This window comes from Rattus norvegicus, chromosome 9 (genome assembly GCF_021556685.1).
Source record: "Rattus norvegicus strain SHRSP/BbbUtx chromosome 9, alternate assembly SHRSP_T2T, whole genome shotgun sequence".
Taxonomy (NCBI): domain Eukaryota; kingdom Metazoa; phylum Chordata; class Mammalia; order Rodentia; family Muridae; genus Rattus; species Rattus norvegicus.
In genome coordinates, this window is record NC_141542.1 from 92003012 (window position 1) to 92022500 (window position 19489).

Below are 19489 nucleotides of genomic sequence, written 5' to 3' on the forward strand. Positions count from 1 at the left end.
AGCTGGGGTGGGGGTGGGGGGCAACATGCACACACCGTGGGGGAGGAGATTCTTTCAGGCCAGTCCTGGTGATTGGGGCACTGAGAGAGAGAGAAGGAGCCACATGGAGTCCAAATCCCTTCCTCTGCTGCCCCCTCCCTCCACTGCTCATTCGCAACCCGAGCCGGGGGCCCTAAAAATAGTCCCCGAGGCGCAATCGCCGGCCGCCCTGGTGACCTTCTGGGTAGCACAGGCCGAAAGCGGGCGGGCAGCAGGAAGGCCGGCCGCCGGCCCCATAGGACTCATCTCTTAAGGCACCATAACCCCTGGGGCGTCCCCCTGGCCTCCCAATTCTAACGTCCCTTGCCTCCCTAGTCCAGCTCATAGAGGCCATGCAAAAAGCCCGGGGTACGCGAGGCGAGGACGCCGGCACGAGGGCACCTCCTAGCCCCGGGGTGCCCCCGAAGAGAGCCAAGGTGGGGGCCGGCAGAGGGGTCCTCGTCACCGGGGCAGGGGCCGGGGCGCCGGTCTTCCTGCGGCCCCTGAAGAACGCGGCGGTGTGTGCGGGCAGTGATGTGCGGCTGCGGGTGGTTGTGAGCGGGACACCCGAGCCTAGCCTCAGTTGGTTCCGGGATGGGCAGCTCCTGCCTACACCGGTCCCAGAGCCCAGCTGCCTATGGCTGCGGAACTGCGGGGCACAGGACGCCGGCGTGTACAGCTGCAGCGCCCAGAATGAGCGGGGCAAGGCCTCCTGTGAGGCTGTGCTCACAGTGCTGGAGGTCAGAGGTAATGCGGAAGTGGGGCCTGCCTGGCAGGGCTGGGGGCACAGGGGTAGAGACGGCTGCCCAAGCTGTGCGATGCAGGTTGCAGTCCGTCACCATTTTCCCAGGTGCCCAGTTTTCCCAGCTGTGCTCATTCTGAAGGGCAGATCAACAGGGTAAGGCAAGGAAAATGTATCAAGGTAGAGATGCTTCCCACATGAAGGTCAGAGGTCAAGGGTCAGCAGTTGGTGGGTCTAACCTGAGACCCACACAGACCTCTCAGACAATAGTGCAAAAATCCTTCTAATCCAATAGAGAAAAGCCCCCTGGTGAGAATTACCCTCTTCTCCTCCAATGAAAGACTTGAGACCTACTGACCAGCCCCTCTCAGACGTATGCTTGTCTAAAAGACAGGCCAGTTCTCCTGTTCCAGGCCACATGGGAGGAGGATGGCCAGACCTTCTCTCTTCACCATCAACACTAGGACAAGGATGGTGTGGTCAGGACTAGGCAAAGAGGAAGAGATCAGATGTGTATGAACAGGACCCACGTGTCAGCAGATGGAACGGAGGCTTGACAAGAGAAGTGGCTGTTTGAGAACCCACATGTGTGTGTATGTGTGTGTTTGTATGTGTGTCTCGGGCATTTGTGAGTTGTGGGAGGCTCTGGACTCTCGTGGTGTTAATACAAACACACAGCATGAGGACAGCTGTGGGTGGTGTTGAAAGCCTGTGAAACCTCTCTCTCTTTTGAGGTTCCCATGTGAGTGTTCAGAAGACAGGGTAGCGGGATGTGTCGGGCTGGCTGGTGCCCTGGCTCTTGTGACGGTGGGGCTCTAGGCTGATGTACGGAGGCAGAAGAGGAGGGGCAGGAGCCTCGGTCTTGTAGGTGGTCCTGTGGTGGCTGTCGGGATGTCAGACCAGCTAGATTGACCTTGGGTCAATTTAGGTTTTGTTCAGTTTCTGACTCAAATGGTTCTCTACAGTCTTAGACCTACCAAACTTTGAGGAAAAAAGAATGGAATTCTGAGGGAGTAGATTTCATTTGGGGGAGATGGCAAAGAGCTAGGTGTGGGAGGGGCACTGCTTTGGCCATTTTCTAGAGAGACATCTCATTCAACTCTATGGTACAGTGTAAGGGTCAGTCTTTGGGATCTGGGGAGGAAGTCCAGGGATAAAGACCTTGGTGAGCAGAGAGGAAGAAGGTTGCATTGGAGTGCAGTAGGTGATGGAAGCCAGGCCTCGTCCCTATCAGTGTCTTCTCTCCCCAGTGTCACCCTACTCATTTCCTAGAGTCATCTTGTGGTCCCAGGGCCCAGTCCTGGCCTACGGTTGCCCAAGGACAGCTTCCAATTGGTCTAGAAGCTGCCAGTACAGACTACTATAGCCTGGGCCTGGGGGCTGGAGCATGTTTTGGAAAAATTCTGAGCTGAAGGAATAGATTCTTGTAGTTTTTAATCTATCTGTAGTCTGGAGTAACAGAAGCTGAAAACCAACTATAACTTAAAGATTAAGGTAGATAAACTAAGAACACAACTGGGAGGAAGGAGAGATGAGGCCAGGAAAGGAAGGGACAGAGGGAGAAAATGGTGGTCATGATGCTTGTTAGCTGCAGAACAGGTCCACAGAGAACTGCAGCTTCAAGTACAGGTGAGAACAGTGTGGACCAGAGAGGAGGGAGGGCTGCCTGAGGAAAGGGCCGGTTATGGCGTATCAGGACTGAGCATCCTGTTTTGTGATCTTGGGCCTTTCTACTACTCAAGATGTTCTGGAAGAGGGAGAGCTGGAGGGAGGGAAGGAGAGGAGTGGGGTCATAGAATCAGTTGGCCGACCAGTGATCTGTGAGGATGCAGGCCTTCCCTCTGCCCCCCAGCGGGGCTGTTTCCTTGCCGCTTTTGAATCAGGGTGGTGTGCTAGGTAGGCATAGATAAGTGTTGACTGGATACATTTAGACCTAGGGGTACAGTGTCCTGGCTGGGGCTGTTTTGGTGAACCTCAGGTGTGGTGAAGGGCTCGGCGTGAAGAAAGGCCTTGAGTGCTGTGGGGCTTGGTTTAGTCTCTGACATTTGTTTTTGACCGGAAGAGAGAACTGAGCAGAAGCATGTCACCTTTGAGAACATGTCTGTTTTTCCAGTTACAAGAACAGTTCTGCCAGGGGATGAGGGTGGCTTTGGTGATGTTGGAGGGTTAACTGGATGAGTCTGGCTTCTTCTATTGCCCATCCTTCCTGTCCCTGTTCAGTGGTAGCTCTGGGTCCAGGGAAGCTGAGCCGGTAGCTTGGCATTGCTCAGACTTCATAGAAAACGCTCCTGTTTGGAGTCAACAGCACAAGGATACAAGGAACTCGAGGAAGCCAAAAAGGACCTGGCAGTTTTCTGGCCATGAATGTTTTCTGGCTGGGAGAGATGGGGTGATCTGAAGGTCCCTGGCACTTTAGAAGCTTGGGATGTTAGTTCAGGATGCAAGGGCATTGGCAAGACACTGGAAAATAAGTCCGAGCTGGGTGGGAGCTTTGTAAGACGGGAAAACACAGGTGGTAAAGGTAAAGGCATGAAATGGAAAATGAAGGAGGGAAAATGGCAGAGATTCAGGAGATTAAGGATAAAATCCTTAAATGTGTTAAGATGTGCTATCTTGTTTAATGCTTTAACCTTTCAGATTTCCTGATTACTGTTTGGTCTTTATTTTTTCTAAATATTTATTTATTTACTATGTATACATCATACAGCTTTCTGCCTGCATGTATGACTGCAGGCCAGAAGAGGATATTGGATCCTATTACACATGGTTGTGAGCCACCATGTGGTTGCTGGGAATCGAACTCAGGACCTCTGGAAGAGCAGTCAGTGCTCTTAACCACTGAGCCATCTCTCCAGCCTTGTTTGGACTTTATTAATATATGACAACTGGGATTCTAATTTGCCCAAGGTTGAATGGCTTGTTGGTGAGATAGCAGGGGTAGGTCTGGAAAGTCGGGTCTCTGAGTCTGGGTCCACATTGTCTGTCCAAAGAGAAAGGTGCAGGAAGAGGAAGCCAAGAGCTTCTCCTTTCTCCTATCGATATCTCGGCCCTCCTCCGCCTGCCTCTAGCACTCTCTCTGGACATCTCTTTGGTTTTTTTTTTTTTTGTTTGTTTGTTTGTTTTGTTTTTCCGGAGCTGGGGACTGAACCCAGGGCCTTGCGCTTGCTAGGCAAGCGCTCTACCACTGAGCTAAATCCCCAACCCCTGGACATCTCTTTGGAAGCATCTGGCTCCCATCTTTGCATGGCTCCTCATCGAGTGACCAACAAGCAGTACCCTCAGATCAAAGAGCATGTGTGGCTTAAGAGGAAGCAGTGAGTACAGAGCAGCTGAGAGAAGGGGCAAGCAGGGGAAGCTGGTGTATATTAGTTGAAGCTTTGCAGCCTGGACCTGGAGAGTGTTTTTCAGAAAGGCTAACATTCAACAGATGGCAATGAACCATCCTGGCTACTTGAAGGCATGGAAGGGAGAAGTTAGAGTCAGGTAGACAGTTTAGGGCAGGAAGAAGAGGAATACACCAGGACCACCAGGAAGGACTACTCTATACTTACCATCGTTCCCACCTGGACTTGGAATGTCTGTACAAAAAGTCATGAGAAAATACCGTGGAACTGGAAATGGGATCAGTGTTGTAGGCCATGTGTGCATAGCACAGCAAGTGCCAATCAAAGAGAGGAGGCGGGGCCAGAGTGGAACCATAGAGGAAACCTGGGAGGGACAAGAGAGGAGCAGAGAGGCCTGCTTAAAGATCTGGGCGGAATGGGGAATAGTCACTCCTCCAACAGCTTCTTGGGAATGAGCTGGGGCACAACAGAGGAGGAAAGGCTGGATGAAAGCAGCTATTCCAGAAGATTCACCACCTGTTGTTTACTTCTCCTTATCTATCGCTCTTGAAGCTTTGTGATACATTCCTATGTTTATTAAGTGTCTCCTATGTACCAGTTATCTACCGTTTTAGGTGTTTGGGGTACATGACTCGGGGATGGGGGTGTGGAGAGTCAGAAACTATGACCTCTTGGAGATTAGTTTCTAGCAAGGAGAGACAGCCGATATGAGACACTATCCCCTGTACAGTCTGAGAGTAATAGAGCTGTGAGGAAGGGCAGAGAGAAGCCGAATGGAGGGAGGCTGAGGAAAGAAGAGTAATGTGTGCGGCTTAGAGGCTTAGAGGACATTCTGCCAAGAGACCAGGGCAGGCAGGGTCCTTTAGTGTTTTCCAGCTAAGGGGGATGCTCTCAGGGATGGCATGAGAAAGTAGCGGAGTAGACCAGATGGACAGCCATGAAGGAAACATGAGGGTTCAAGCTGTGAGCGAGCACCTTCCGTCTCAGTCCTTCAGGTTGCCGCACAGGCTCAGGGCAGGAACACAAGATCCTGCCAGCCGCTCTTCAAGCCCAGCTGTCCCATCACTCACGCCCGCTGCCCATTGGTTATTTTTGCTGTGGAATGTGCCAGCCCCTCGGATTCTCCTGGGGAACAGGGGCTCATGTTACCCCCCTCTATCCACTCAGCTCCTCCATCGGTGAGCTGCTGTGTTTGGGGGGGGGTGTCTAGGGTCCTCTGGCTGGAACTAGTATGGATGGACAAGTGTCCTATCTCAGTGCACATCCTCAAACACGTGTTTCCATGTATACCATTGGCCACCGGTGGGCTGAGAGACAAGAACACCCATATGTAGCCAGAAGGTGGAGATGGGACCTTAAGCCCCTCAGATTGGGTGCCACATGTCTTCAAGCCCAGCACAGAAAGGTTAAAGTTGAGACCAACCCGGTCTACATAATGAGCTCCAGGCCTACCAGGGCTATAAAATGAGAACCTGTCTCAAAACAAAATAATGAGAATTAAAAAGGGGGTCTCAAGTGTAAACAACTACAGGAGCTACGGAGAAACAAACAAACAAAAAGAAATAGTAATTACATTTGAATATGAGTGTGTTATCTCACCGTAAACCCAACCGAATTCATTGGGTCTGTGTATTTATTTCAGTGCCAAGAGTTTAAAGCAATAAGGTCAGGAGACATACCAAAGAACTAGCATGCGGTTCTTTATGACATAATGGTCAATAACCCAGTCAGAGAGTCCAGGTTCCCTCAATGTATTAGCTTTGTGACCTGGGACAAGTAATGGCTTTGTGGGACAAGTAATTGCTTGTGGAGATTAAATGAGTTACTCACACAAAGTCCTCAACATCACTTATCTCCATACAGACCAGTACAGACCAGACTCAGTACAGTACTTATTGCTGTAGTCATAGCTGGGACTGACAGCACCCAGTGCATGCTGGGATGAGACCTGTAGGGATGCAAGTTCTCTTAGCCTCAGCCACTTGTCAGTTAAACAGGGGTGGAAATACTCTTAGGAGTTTCAGGCTCTTGCCTTTGTTTTGAATGTGCTGACATTTGTAAAGTGCCAGACCCTTGGTAAACGTTAATGAAACCTAGGTACATTATCGTTAGGAAAGGAAGCTGGAACTTTGTTTAGACACAGTGTGTGTGTGTGTTTGATGTTGAATAAGGTGGGTTGGGCAGTAGTGTTGGGGGGGGGGCGCACAGCAAAAATCTTGTAAGTAGCTCACTTCTGAGAACATGAATTGACTTTAATTATTAGGAATATCTATGAGCAACCTTCACTGACTTCGTGTGTGTGTGTGTTTGGATGGTTGGGTGGATGGATGGATGGATGGATGGATGGATGGATGGATGGATGGATGGATGGATGGATGGATGGGAGGAGACATCACAGGAACATACAGAAATTAGAGCCAAAAGAGGCAAGCCCTTTTTAGAGGAGCCTGGATCCAAGACAGCCAGTAGTCCCAACCCAAGGACCTTTGCGCCGAGCATGACCTAGGCGCCCCCACCCGGTGCTGTACCCTGAGGTGAGTTGGGTGCTGTCTGACAGTGTGCTGTGTGCGCATGTTTGCGGAGTACGCCAGCGAAGATGCTGCTGACCTTCCATAGCCAGCCTGCAGGAGGAAAGGGGATGCGGCAAGGAGGCCTCTTCTCGCTACCTACGAAAGTGGCCTGAACCAAAGGCTACAGCACCCCTTTCTGTGCCTCAGTTTCCCCATGTGCCTGGGGCCCGAAAGGCAGATGTGGGGTGGGGGTACGGGCTCTCAGCGTCGGGAGGTGTTTCGTGGGAGAGCTGGAAAGCAGGCGAGTGCTGTCCCAGGGTGGGCAGAAGGGCTGGAAAAGGAAGGGTCGCCAGGTGGGGCGCAGGCTAGCGGAGGAAGGGCGGGCTCTGGGCGCCGCCGCCTTCGTCTTACCCCCACCCCAGCTCCGGAGGCCCGGCGGCTCCTTCCGCCACCCGCGCCGGCTCCTGCCCGCTCCCCAACTCGCCCCCGGCCCCGCCTCCGACTCCGCCCCGCCCCCGCCTGTCCCCTCCTCGCCCGGCCGCCGGCCCGGCCCCCTCCCCCGCCATGAAGAAGCTGTGGGTGAAGAAGCGTTTCCAGGTGAGGGCTCCGGGGGCGGGCGGCTCCGGGTGGGGGCAGGAAGGGCTGGGCGCCCCGAGGGAGGGCGGGTCACCGCGGCTGGGCCCAGGGGAGGGGGCGATGGAGTAGCGCTGGCCCCACCCCAGCCCTGCAGAGTGGGGGCGACGGGCCGGGCATGATCCTGGGGAGGGGGCGCCCTGGCCGGCTACTGGAAAGCGCAGGCCCCTCCCCGCGCTGAAGGGCAGAAGCCCCCCATCAACCTCAACCCCCTTGACCCCTTGAGGCCCCGGTTGCAGCCTCAGCACGTAGCGCCCACTGGCTGCTTTACCGTCTCACCCACATCCAGCCCTGGCTTCAGTCCCCGCCCGGCTTTTCCTGGGCCCCCCACTCTGCAGTCTTCGGTATTCCGGAGATCGTGAAAGCAAAGCGCATGGATCCGAGCCGAGCTCAATAAATTTCCCCAAGCTCTGTCCTCTACGTATTGGGGCCTCCTTCCTGCATTAGCGAGACGCTGGCTTTTGAGAAATAACTTTACCCTTTGCTAGCCCTATCCTGCCTGCTTGACACCTACCCCAGGTATCTGCCCTTCCCCGCAGTAGGAATCTGTGTCCTCGGCTCTCCATCTCTGTTAATTCTAGCGCCCCCACACCATCTTCCCTCAGTCACGCTGACTTCCTTGTCTCCTCCCCTGTATCTCTGGGCGTGCTGCTTTGACCCCAGGCTGAGTCTCTGTCCCTTAGGAAGTACTAGGGTTTGCTCTACCGCCTCTCTTCCTTCCCCGGTTCCTCCCCAGAGCCCAACTGGATACCCTAGAAGAAGGAGAGCTGAGCCATTTACGACTAGGACAACCTAGTGGCTCTGGTCTCTGTGCCCTGGCCCCGGGTGGAGTTCCTGTTTGATAATAGCAGATTGGAATGAGAGGCATATGGGCTCAGGAGCAAGCCTCCCCCTCAACAACTCATTCTGGCTTTTCTCTTTCAGAAAACCGGCCATTCCCGCCGGGCCTTTGGCCGACTTACCCATGGTGCGTGGACTTCTGGCTGCTTTCCCATGCCCACTTCTCTTTTTGGTCCATGTCCCTTCATGTGGCATTATGGCCCTGAAGATAGCCCATGAGATATGGAACCCCTCCCCATCTATCCACCCCCAAGAAGGACTATTATTCCCTGAAGAAAAGTCCTAGTATCTGGGAAGGGGCTCCTTAGCACATCCACCAAGGGCGTGGGCTCTCTGTTGTCCATCTGTGGGACCAAGTGCCATGTCTGGCAATGGTTACATGGCTGCTGCTTGTTTCGGTACTCAAAGGGAAACTGAGGCACAGAATATAATAGACTCTAGGATGCTGAAAACTGCCCAGGAATCTTTATTCCTAACCTAACCACAGCAATTATTATTATTATTATTATTATTATTATTATTATTATTATTATTATTGAGGACCATTCAGTAGTAGGGGAATTCTTGGGGGAAGATGGCTGCCACAGCCCAGTGCAGACAGGCAGAAATACGGTGCAAGCACTGTAGTAGAAGTTGGGACTGACTCCTAGTTAAGGAGGCAGCCCTGAGTCTGTGGCTGGGCGTGTGTGTGTGTGTGTGTGTGTGTGTGTGTGTGTGTGTGTGTGACTAGTGAGAGTATCGTATCGTGTGACTAGTGAGAGTATCAGTAAGTGCTAAGAGTACCAGAACGTCTGGGCAGTTGAGATGACAACCTAAGCATATGGCTCCCCAGTGCTGGTACATTCTGGGTGGGTCTCCCTCACCTCCCCATCCCAAAGAACATCTCTGGTATCCTTGGACAGTAGGGACCCTCATGCCTCCCTATGTCCTGCCTGCCTTCCGTGCCCCTTCCCACAAACACTCTGATAACTGTCTGTCCACATCTCTCTCCTGCTGCTCCTACGGAAGCGAAGTTTTCCGCTCCTGCAGAAAGCAGAGTTACGGTAGGAAGCTGGCTCCTGCCCTAACCCCTCATTCCCTTCCCCAACCCGGCCTGGGCTTCTCCTCACACTGTCTCAGTTATACCCTGATGCCTTCCGGCTGGTTTGGGGTTCAGGACAGCCTGGTCCTGCTGTTGGTTGCGAGCCTTGACAGTACAACTCTGAGGTGACTCCTTGTTCCTGGGATCCTGGAACCTAGACTTTTGAGCCCTGCTAGTTAGAGCCTTGCTATGTGGGGTGCTACTATTCAAGACCTAAAGCTATGGTGGACATGGAGAGGGTGGATGAGGCCCTGGTAAGCCATTGAGTGGGAGGGGGTGGTTTATTTGAAGGGGTCCATGGAAGTAAGGGTGAGCATCCGAGGATGAGTGGTCCAGAGATGGAGCCAGGGCACCAGCATGGGAGGAGCTACCTTAAGCATCCCAGGCTGGACAAGGGGATGTCAGATGCCGAAGAGAGTAGATGGGGTCCTGGAACTCTCCCTGTGGTTAAGATGGAAACTGCTGTGGGGGAGGCAGGAGGCGACTAGGGAAGAGTTGGAGGCGTAGGGAGGAGGTCCCTGCCCACACAGACCCCTTCTTATCCAGACTCGGAGACTGCTGAGGATGACATCAGCGATGTGCCGGGGACCCAGCGCCTGGAGCTTCGGGATGACAGGGCCTTCAGCACCCCCACGGGTGAGCTTTCTGGGTGCTTCAAGAGCAAGCAGACTGGCTTCCTACAAAGGTTGCCTCTGCCTCACTGTGCTCCTTTCTTTAGGGGGCTCTGACACCCTGGTGGGCACCTCCCTGGACACACCCCCGACCTCCGTGACAGGCACCTCAGAGGAGCAAGTGAGCTGGTGGGGCAGCGGGCAGACGGTCCTGGAGCAGGAAGCGGGCAGCGGGGGTGGCACCCGCCCCCTCCCAGGCAGCCCAAGGCAAGCACAGACAACCGGGGCCGGGCCACGGCACCTGGGGGTGGAGCCGCTGGTGCGGGCATCGCGAGCTAATCTGGTGGGCGCAAGCTGGGGGTCAGAGGATAGCCTTTCGGTGGCCAGTGACCTGTATGGCAGCGCGTTCAGTCTGTACAGAGGACGGGCGCTCTCGATCCACGTGTAAGTAATTGCTTCGCCTGGGTCCACACTGTCTCATCTCACCATGCTGTCCTGTGCGGCCCCATCACTGCTCCACCAGCCTCCACCCCAGTTTTCTCTGCCTCATCCATCTCTGTGCATTCCATTCCCCACTGCTTCCACTCCTAGCCTTGGCTACACTCTCTCCTCACACCACTCCCACCCACGGCCTCCTGCTCCCACCTGTGCTGGCTCACAGTGCGGTCTTCGTGGTCTTGTGGACCCCCCTCTGTCCCTTCCACGTCTCCTCTTAGAGCTCCAGTTTGCCAGGGCCCCTCTCCTGCCTCGCCCATGTAGGCTCCAGTTGTCCTAGGATCCCCCCCCTCAGAGGCCCCCTCCGTGCCTGCTGTCTCAGCAGCTGCTGCCTTTTCCTCTCCCTGCACATTCCTGTTCCCATGTGGGCCTTTTTCTGGGAGGAACAGAACCTTTCTGCACGGCAGCTCCCGGGAGAGCAGGAGAGAGCAGGGGAACGAGACAGCGCCCAGGAGAGAGAAGAGAGTGAGGTGGTCAGGGGCAGCTGGGGCAAGGGGCCTGTGGAGGAAGGTCGTGGGCTGTGGGGTGGCCGGGGGCTGAAAGATGAGGAGGGGGTGGAAAGAGGGAGCTGGGGTGGAGGGGGAGGGTTGGAGTAGCAGTGGTAGGGGGGTGTGATGATCTCTTGGACCACACCTGAGGATGGGTCCCTGGCCGATGTGGTAAGGGGATGCATGACACGTGGAGGTGTTGGAGTGAGGTATTGAAGCCATTTTTGGAGATTTGGGGGAAAGCAGAAATGGGGGGGCAATCTGCTATGCCAGAAGTGGGGAGTGGCTGATGATAGACTTGATGGGGTATTTGGGGAACTGAAAGGGGGCTTGATTGTGATGGGCGTAGGTGCTGGGTGGACATACGGAGAATAAGTAAGGGGCCCTAGTAGGTTGCTTAAGAGGGTGCTTAGAGTGGCTAGTGAAGAGCCGGCAAGAAGCCTTGGGTAGGGCAGGGGCCTTGGGAGCTCCTTGGCCTATCTTATTGCCGCTACCAGGCACTCCTTCCCAGCCTTTCTTTCCCAGGCCCCAGCCGGAGCCTGGAGTTGCTATGGCAACTTCAGAGGAACCCATTTCCTTAGTGATATCTATGGTACAGAGTCTGGCCCGGAGCTTGGAGCTGCCAGCAAGAGGTCTCCTCTGCCGTCCCCAATTTCTCTTCAGGCCTCACCCAGTTCCCAGAGTTCATTCCTTAAGGACTCTTGCCCTCCACCCCCACCCCAAGTAGACTGTCTCCTTGCTGGCGTCCCCACCCTTACCCCTTCCTTCTCTTCCAGGCAGGGGTGGGTCTACAGAGTGGGTGGTGACTCAGGTAGTCTAAAATATCCTTATATCGAAGCAGCCAAAGAACTTAGGCTCCTGGATGGTACTGTACTATTTCTTCTTTCCGTGTCCCCAGAAACCGAGGCAGTTGGACAGGAGCAAAGGCTTAGGGTTCACGATATCTGTCTTCTGTTCCTAGCACCAAGTCTTAGCTGCCACCTTGGGAGGGCACTGATTCTCTTTGAACCAGCCTCAAGTTTATTTATCTGTAAATAGAGACAGTATCAATTGTTCTGTTGAGGGACTTCTGTAAGGATTTTTTTTTCTTAAAAAAAAAAAAAAAAAAAGCCAGCCCAAATGCAAGTGAAGCCTTAATTCATGCCTGGCACACACTAAGTATTCATTGAGCATGCTCATGAGTTTCCAGCTCTCTCTAATATGTCAGGTATGATAACAGCTCTCGGAAACCTTTTCTTGCAAACCATCATGTATAACATGTCCTTTCCCCGTCCAGATAGGGGAAACTGAGGCCTAGCTCCTAGGCATCAAAACTCTGTTTGATGAGCTGGTACTTTAGGTTGACAGGCGTCTTCACGCCTCATCTCCCGCACCCTTTGCTCAGTCCCACTTGGTAGTTATTTCTGAGCAGGGCTAATTCTGAGGGAGGACTTCTGTGCTTCTCAGAAGGGTTTCCAAGGACTCAGATTTTTCCCCATGTGGGGTAGACAGAAGCCTATACCATGAGGAAATTGATCAAGACCTATGGGAATCTGGATATTCCATTCCCAGAGACCCCATGTGCTGTATGCATTGTTCAGCCAGTGTTTGGGAATGGACTCAGGAATCATCACAAGGATAGGATACGGGCCCCCCCTAAAGACTCTGCCTAGTTAGGAGGCAGTTGCTCAGTGTGAAGGACAAGTATCCTGTCCAGACTGGGTAGGGCTGCTGTGAGGACCAGTGTGGAGCAGGAATAAGTAGGAGGCACATTCCTGAGAGGAGCCCCTCCCCATCCAGCCCTTCTGTTTTCCGTTGCCATCTCATCTCTGGGTCCTCCTCAGCCATTCCTTTCTCCCCCTCAAGCTCAGTTCTTGCTGTGTCCCAGCTTCCAGGGCTTGGGGGAGGGGGCTGGCCAGAACCCCTGGGGCTGAGTCTGTATTTGGACCCAGCCAATAGCCCAGTCTTCTGGTGCATGAGCCGCTGGCCTTTCCCCAGCACCTGCTCTGGCTGTGCCCTCATGGGGGTGGGGCAGGAAAATCTGGCCCGTGTCACCCCAAGCCTGTCCAGCATGCCCCACTGCTCAAACCCTCTCGCAAGCTAGGGGTCTCAGAGGGAAGGCCTCCTGAGTCCTCCACCCCTCTCGGCCTTGGTTCTGCAGCAGCATTCCTCCGAGTGGATTGCGCAGAGAGGAGCCTGACCTTCAGCCTCAACCGGCCAGTGATGCCCTTCGTCCACGTCCTGCCCTTCCACCTCCCTCCAAGTCCGCTCTGCTTCCGCCACCATCTCCTCGGGTGGGTAAGAGGGCTCTGCCAGGATCTAGTGCCCAGCCCCCAGCTACTCCCACTTCGCCCCATCGGCGTACTCAGGAGCCCTCGCTGCCTGAGGACATCACCACCACCGAAGAGAAGCGAGGGAAAAAGCCTAAGTCATCGGGGCCGTCGCTGGCGGGCACAGTGGAGTCCCGGCCCCAGACGCCATTGAGCGAAGCTTCAGGTCGCCTGTCAGCACTGGGCCGTTCGCCCCGGCTGGTGCGCGCCGGCTCCCGCATCCTGGACAAGCTGCAGTTCTTCGAGGAGCGGCGCCGCAGCCTGGAGCGCAGCGACTCGCCGCCAGCGCCCCTGCGGCCCTGGGTGCCCCTGCGCAAGGCTCGCTCGCTGGAGCAGCCGAAGTCCGAGGGTGGCGCGGCGTGGGACACACCCGGGGCCTCTCAGGAGGAGCTGCGGTCACCTAGGGGCAGTGTGGCAGAGCGGCGTCGCCTGTTCCAACAAAAGGCGGCCTCTCTGGACGAGCGCACGCGACAACGCAGTGCAACCTCGGACCTCGAGCTCCGCTTCGCCCAGGAGCTGGGTCGCATCCGCCGATCTACGTCCCGGGAGGAGCTGGTGCGTTCGCACGAGTCCCTGCGTGCCACGCTGCAGCGCGCCCCATCCCCTCGAGAGCCCGGCGAGCCCCCACTCTTCTCCCGGCCCTCCACACCCAAGACCTCACGGGCTGTGAGCCCGGCTGCCACCCAGCCGCCTCCTCCCAGTGGCGCGGGCAAATCTGGGGACGAGACTGGGAGACCCCGAAGCAGAGGGCCGGTGGGCAGGACTGAACCGGGGGAAGGCCCACAGCAGGAGATCAAGCGTCGGGACCAATTCCCACTCACCCGGAGCAGAGCCATCCAGGAGTGCAGGAGCCCTGTGCCGCCCTTCACCGCGGATCCTCCAGAGAGCAGGACAAAAGCCCCCTCTGCTCGCAAGCGGGAACCCCCTGCCCAAGCCGTGCGCTTTCTGCCCTGGGCCACTCCGGGAGTGGAGGACTCTGTTCTGCCCCAAACCTTGGAGAAGAACAGAGCGGGACCTGAGGCTGAGAAAAGGCTTCGTAGAGGACCTGAGGAGGATGGTCCCTGGGGGGCCTGGGACCGTAGAGGGACCCGCAGCCAAGGCAAAGGTCGCCGTGCTCGGCCTACTTCCCCTGAGCTCGGTAAGAGCACAGAGAGAGCTGAGAATAATCCCCTGATACCGGTTGAGAGAGCTCAGGGAACAGTAAGACTGCTTGGAGGCTGAAGTCAGTTTTGCAGCTTCTATCATGGACACAGGCAGGGATTGGAGTAAAGGTGCCATGTTAGGTCTGCTTCTGATGGGGTGCAATGTGAGTGTGCTCAGTGAAGCAGTGGTGTAGGCACAGCCCGGGTGTCTGTTGTAGATCGGGAGGCCCGGACTGTTAGGCAGTGGGGCCAAGGACCAACAGCTGGAGGTGCTGGCTGGAACCTAAGGAGTACTCACGGCCTCTCACATCCATTTGTGGGAACCGGCAGTCTAAAATTCTTGAAAAAACCGGAAGCTTCCCTAACCCTTTACTCTGTCACCCCCACGCCCCAATTCCAATTTGTAGCCACGAAGGTCTGAGGCACACTCATCTTCTAGCCTGCCCTATCCCACCTTGCATCCTGCCTTACTGATTCCTATAATGAATGAGCAACACCACTGACAGAATGCTACCGTCCCCAACTGCCTGCTGCTTCCCCCCAGTGTGTCCCAGGGCCTGCCAGTACCTGCGTTATTGCACTGACCGCCTCGTAATTTGCTCCATCAAAATTATTTTTCACCTGTGTGTCAGCACCTCCAAGTCTTTAGGCATTTGTAGGCTCCCGTCCATCGTACATACCACGATTACCGGTGTTCCCACAACAGTGTCCAGATGTTGTGTCAAATAGGCCCATAGAGATGTTACCTCCTCTCTGTCTGCATACCAGCTGTACAAAGCACCGGATGCTACCCGGCTGCCTTCCCCATAACAAAGCTGAGGCTCAGAGAGATGGTCTCATTTGTTGAAGGTGATAAAGTTAAGAGAGCCAACCTGGGGTCCTCATTGTCCTTGTGGCTACCAACATTGTTCATTGTCTAGCTGATAGACTGTTAGAGGTAGAAGGAGGGAGGGAGAGCTCAATGGGAAAGCATTTGTCCAATACGCAAGAGGCTCTGAGCTCAACCTCCAGCATACATTTAGAAGATGCCCAGCAAGATTCACAGAAGTGTGGTCTTCAACTCTTTGTGTGTACTAAGCAGGCACCTATCTTATTTCCTGTTGTGTTCCTGGTTCTCTGTGCCTGGTGAAGCATAGCGTTACTGTCTGCTGAAGGGACAGAGTCAAAGCTGATTCTCCTAAGACTACCAGATCTCTCTACCACTGCCTCTTCAGGGAATCTGGTGGCCTTACATGTTTGACTATTTCCCCACCTCTACCAGCCACATTTCCCTGTAAACCTAGGATTGCTATTTAGGTCTTAGTAGCTTGTTTGCTGTCCATGGGTGCTTAGAGAGTCTTGTGGACCCTAGAGTGCTTTCCAAGATCTGCCAGGACATACAAAATGGCCAATTCATGTGAAGACACCCACTGCATATACCACTGCCCTCCAGTGCCAGCAGTAACTGGGAGTAAAGTGTCTGCCACCCTGTTCGGATTAAGAACATTTGCTCTGGCTTTCCCTTCCTTTGTCTCAGGATATTCAAGAGAGAGAGAGAGAGAGGCCTTTGCTTCACGAAGACCCTGCCTTTTAGAAACTCTTCATGTTGGGTTTTGGTTTTCTAGGATTCTTTACTGCCAACATCCCCTCTCTCCAGAAATGTCTGCCACCCAATACCCCCACAAGTCTTATGTCCCCTTACCCTCTCTACCTCTCCTCCTGTGTCTGGCAGAGTCCTCGGACGACTCCTATGTGTCCGCTGGGGAAGAGCCCCTGGAGGCACCAGTGTTTGAGATACCCCTGCAGAACATGGTGGTGGCGCCAGGAGCTGATGTACTACTTAAGTGTATCATCACCGCCAACCCCCCACCCCAAGGTGAGCTGCAGGGAGAGCTGAAGGCTGGTGGGTTGTGGTGGGGAATATGTGGTATGGGGACAGGATAGGTTTCCTGGAATCCTCTTACGGCATCATAGAGAAGAGGAAAACTGTCCGTCCATAGGGCTACCCTGACTCTGGCATATTTTGGAAGATTCTCCCCTATTTCCCCAGCTCAGGGGTAAGGCAGCCTGAGCTTCTGGAGTGAGGGCAGATTCCTCAAAATTCCCCAAAGGGGAGAAGGCTGAAGATGTACTTCGTTGGCAGAGTGCTTGCCTAGCATACACATGGTTCTGAGTTCGCCCTACACCACTGCATGATACGGTGGAGCATCCTTAATCCCAGCTACATAGTCAGCCTGGGCCCCATGAGACCCTGTCTCAATTAAAAAATTATAAAAAAAAATATTGGAATGGAAAAGCAATAAACTGAGCTCCTGTGGGGTGGGGGCAAGGATGAGAGTTCCCAGCAAAGCCTTTGTGGCCATGGTAAGCTGGTTCTTCCTCCTTCACCACAGTGTCCTGGAAAAAGGATGGGTCCGTGTTACACAGTGAGGGTCGTCTTCTCATCCGGGCTGAAGGTGAACGGCACACACTGCTACTTAGAGAGGCCCAGGCTGCTGATGCTGGGAGCTACACAGCCACTGCCACCAACGAACTGGGCCAGGCTAGCTGTGCTTCTTCTCTGGCCGTGAGACCTGGTAGGGAGCCTTCCAGAGGGGGTTCAGGTTGGGGTGAGCTGTGGATTCTTCCTGGTGAACGTGAGGGTGTAGGTTCCGAGTCCTGGCTTCCTGGTGTGCACAGTTCTTCCTCGTGCTGGGTCTGACTCTCTGGAGGAAGGAGTTTATGTGATCCTAGACTCAGGACAGGGGTCCCCTAATCCAGAAAAAAATCCATGAGGTTGGCAAAATCCATCTTTGAACATCCTAAAGAGCAGTGGTTCTCAGCCTTCCTGAGGTTGCCACCCTTTAATATACCTCATGATGTGGCGATGCCCCCAATGTTATTTCTGTCGCTACTTCACAACCATAATTTGCTACTGTATGAATCATAATGTAAATGTCTATGTTTTCTGATGGTCTTAGGCTACCCTGTAAAAGAACAACTAGACCTCAAAGGGATTGGGACCCACAGGTTGAAAACCACTGCTATAAGCGGTATCTCTGAATGGCGTCTGGTGGAAAGGTCAATCGTCTTTGCATCTATGAGAAAGAGAATGATTTAGTTCAAGGGATTTAAGAGGCACCAAGAGCTTCTGAGATCCACTTCTTCCTAGGACAAGGAGAAAATAGAAGTAACAAAAAGAGCCATGTTCTGTATCTGTTCTCATTGGATCTCCGGCCCTACAGAGGCAGCACTGAGAATACCCCTCGGTGTTGGCCATGCTGAGGCTGTCCCATCTGTTCTTTATGAGGGCCGTCACTTGGTGCCAGACTACTTCCTCTGAGTCTCAGCCCAGTATCTCACTGGTTCACGTAGGGCTGGACCAGTATCTATGTGCCTGGCAGTTCTAGTCATTTTAGTGGTTACTCTAACAATGTGGTGACCTTGGGTAGTGGGGAGGGGGATGGGCAAGGTGTTGAAGCAAGAAAAGATGATGGTGAAACCCACAGATGTTACCAAATGGATGTTTCCAATGGGTGTCCAAACTCTCTAGGAGGCCAGAGCTTGGGGAACAGTGATCTGGCGTGCTTGATCCGAAGCTACGGGGCCCTGGAGGAGGCTAGGAGGCAGCACGTCTCGTGCTCTGCCTTTCTTTCACTCAGTGTTGCAGAGACAGGCTCGGAGCCCATGGATACACATGCCAGAGCCTCAGCCTTTAACGCATTCCCAATTTAGGAGTTCTTGGTGGGCTCCGGTATCAGCCTTTGGGCTGTGTTAGCTCCTTTGGTGGCATGTCTGACCTGTGGTCTTTTTCCTTCATTCCACATCCCTCCCTGGAGATCTTTGAGGCTTTCTCCTCTCTCCCCACTCTCCCACTAGGCTGAATCATGTCCACCCGTCCACTTCCTGCCTCCTTCTTTCCATCAGCTCTGGGCTTTCCTGCCTCCTTCCTTCCATCACCTCTGGGATCTGGCCTCTGACTCAGCTCCCAGCTCTCCTAGGGGCCCCAGGCCTGGCTCCAGAATTCCAGTCAATACCTGGCTTGGGCTGAGAGCTGGCAAGGGGGGAGGGTATGAGGTGCCCCAGTCCTGGCTGCTGGCCACCTGGGAACCATGTAAGGTTTGGAAAGCAGCTCTGGGCACGGCAGCTGTCAGCACTTGACTGGGAGCTCTGTGTCTGCCACGTTGAGTCTCCCGAGCTTTGGTTCCCTCATTTGTAAACCAGAGATAATTATACCATCCTCTCGGATGGGAGCGAATGTGCGAATGAGCTTTATGGACTGTAAAGCTGTAGACAAATGTTAGTTGTTAGCGTTTGAGAGCAATGCTGTGCACATGAGCTCAGCTTTCCGTGAGGATCCGGAAAGTGCCCTGTCCTTCCCTGCCCTTTTCTTCATACCGGCTGTGCCTTGGGGATTCCACTCCTGCTCTTCCAGAGCCCTCTGCCGTCTAGACCCTCCATGCCCTCCAGCCCCTGGGTCCTCAGTGCATCATGGCTCCGGTGCCTGCTTCACCCTGGGCAGCCAGAAAACTTCCGTCGTGTCATTAGGCATAGCAAGCATCACAACAGGCCTCATACATCAGACTGGCTCCAGGGCCCAAGAGGCTGGCAGGCAGGTCCAGACTCTGCACTGGCTGTGGAGCGAGCTGACTTTCTTACCCTACAAGGCACTGTTTGGTCTCGAGTGGTTGGATGGAGGCCACGAGGCCCAGAGAGGAGCTGGAGCGGGCAGAACCACTGGGGCAAAGACATGGACAATAGAGGGGGTCCCAGACCACGTGTCCATAGGTAGTGATGATGGGGTCGTCTGGCCATGGGAGCACAGGGAGTATGTGGAGGGAAATGGCACTGTCTTGTGGGAAGACAATTCTACTGAGCCACTGACTTTACTTACGACCTCCCCTACCCTTGTACCCAGGGCCATGGAAACCAGGCTGGATGCCCACCGGGGGTAATCATCCCATCAGAGCCTGCTTTTGAAAACCCACAAGTGTCAATTCTTGGTTGGGGACGACAGTAGCCAGGACCCAGGCAACTAGAGAATACAGCCATTGGCCTGGGGAGGGAGGCTTGCCCGAGCCCTGAGCCAACTTCACCCACTGGGTAACTCTAAGTGGGGTTTAGATGGAGGGGGTCTCTGGAGTGTGAGGTGAGTGCCTAACTGAAGGGAAGCTTCTGATAGCTGCCACATCTGTCCCATAGCCTCCATTGAGTGCCTACTGATGCAGGCACCCTGTCTCTGAGCATTTGCTTCTGTTAGCGGAGTAACATGTACCTTTTCCCCCCCAAAATCTGTCCATGTCTCTTTCCTTGTGCTC

The 19489-nt window shown here is 54.3% G+C and overlaps 1 protein-coding gene across 14 annotated transcripts in view; it reads left to right on the forward strand.

The window, feature by feature from the left end:
• Positions 1–213: 213 nt before the first annotated feature.
• Speg (striated muscle enriched protein kinase) overlaps positions 214–19489 on the forward strand; it is a 57418-nt gene continuing 38142 nt past the window's right edge. Inside the window, exons 1-8 of one of the 14 annotated variants that reach the window (XM_087566747.1) lie at positions 7171–7211; positions 8172–8214; positions 9096–9130; positions 9715–9804; positions 9887–10223; positions 12903–14209; positions 15925–16068; positions 16586–16768. In XM_087566747.1, the coding sequence (XP_087422873.1) occupies positions 16002–16068; positions 16586–16768 (250 nt within the window). In that variant the 5' untranslated portion in view covers positions 7171–7211; positions 8172–8214; positions 9096–9130; ... (2 more) ...; positions 12903–14209; positions 15925–16001. 14 annotated transcript variants of the gene reach the window in all.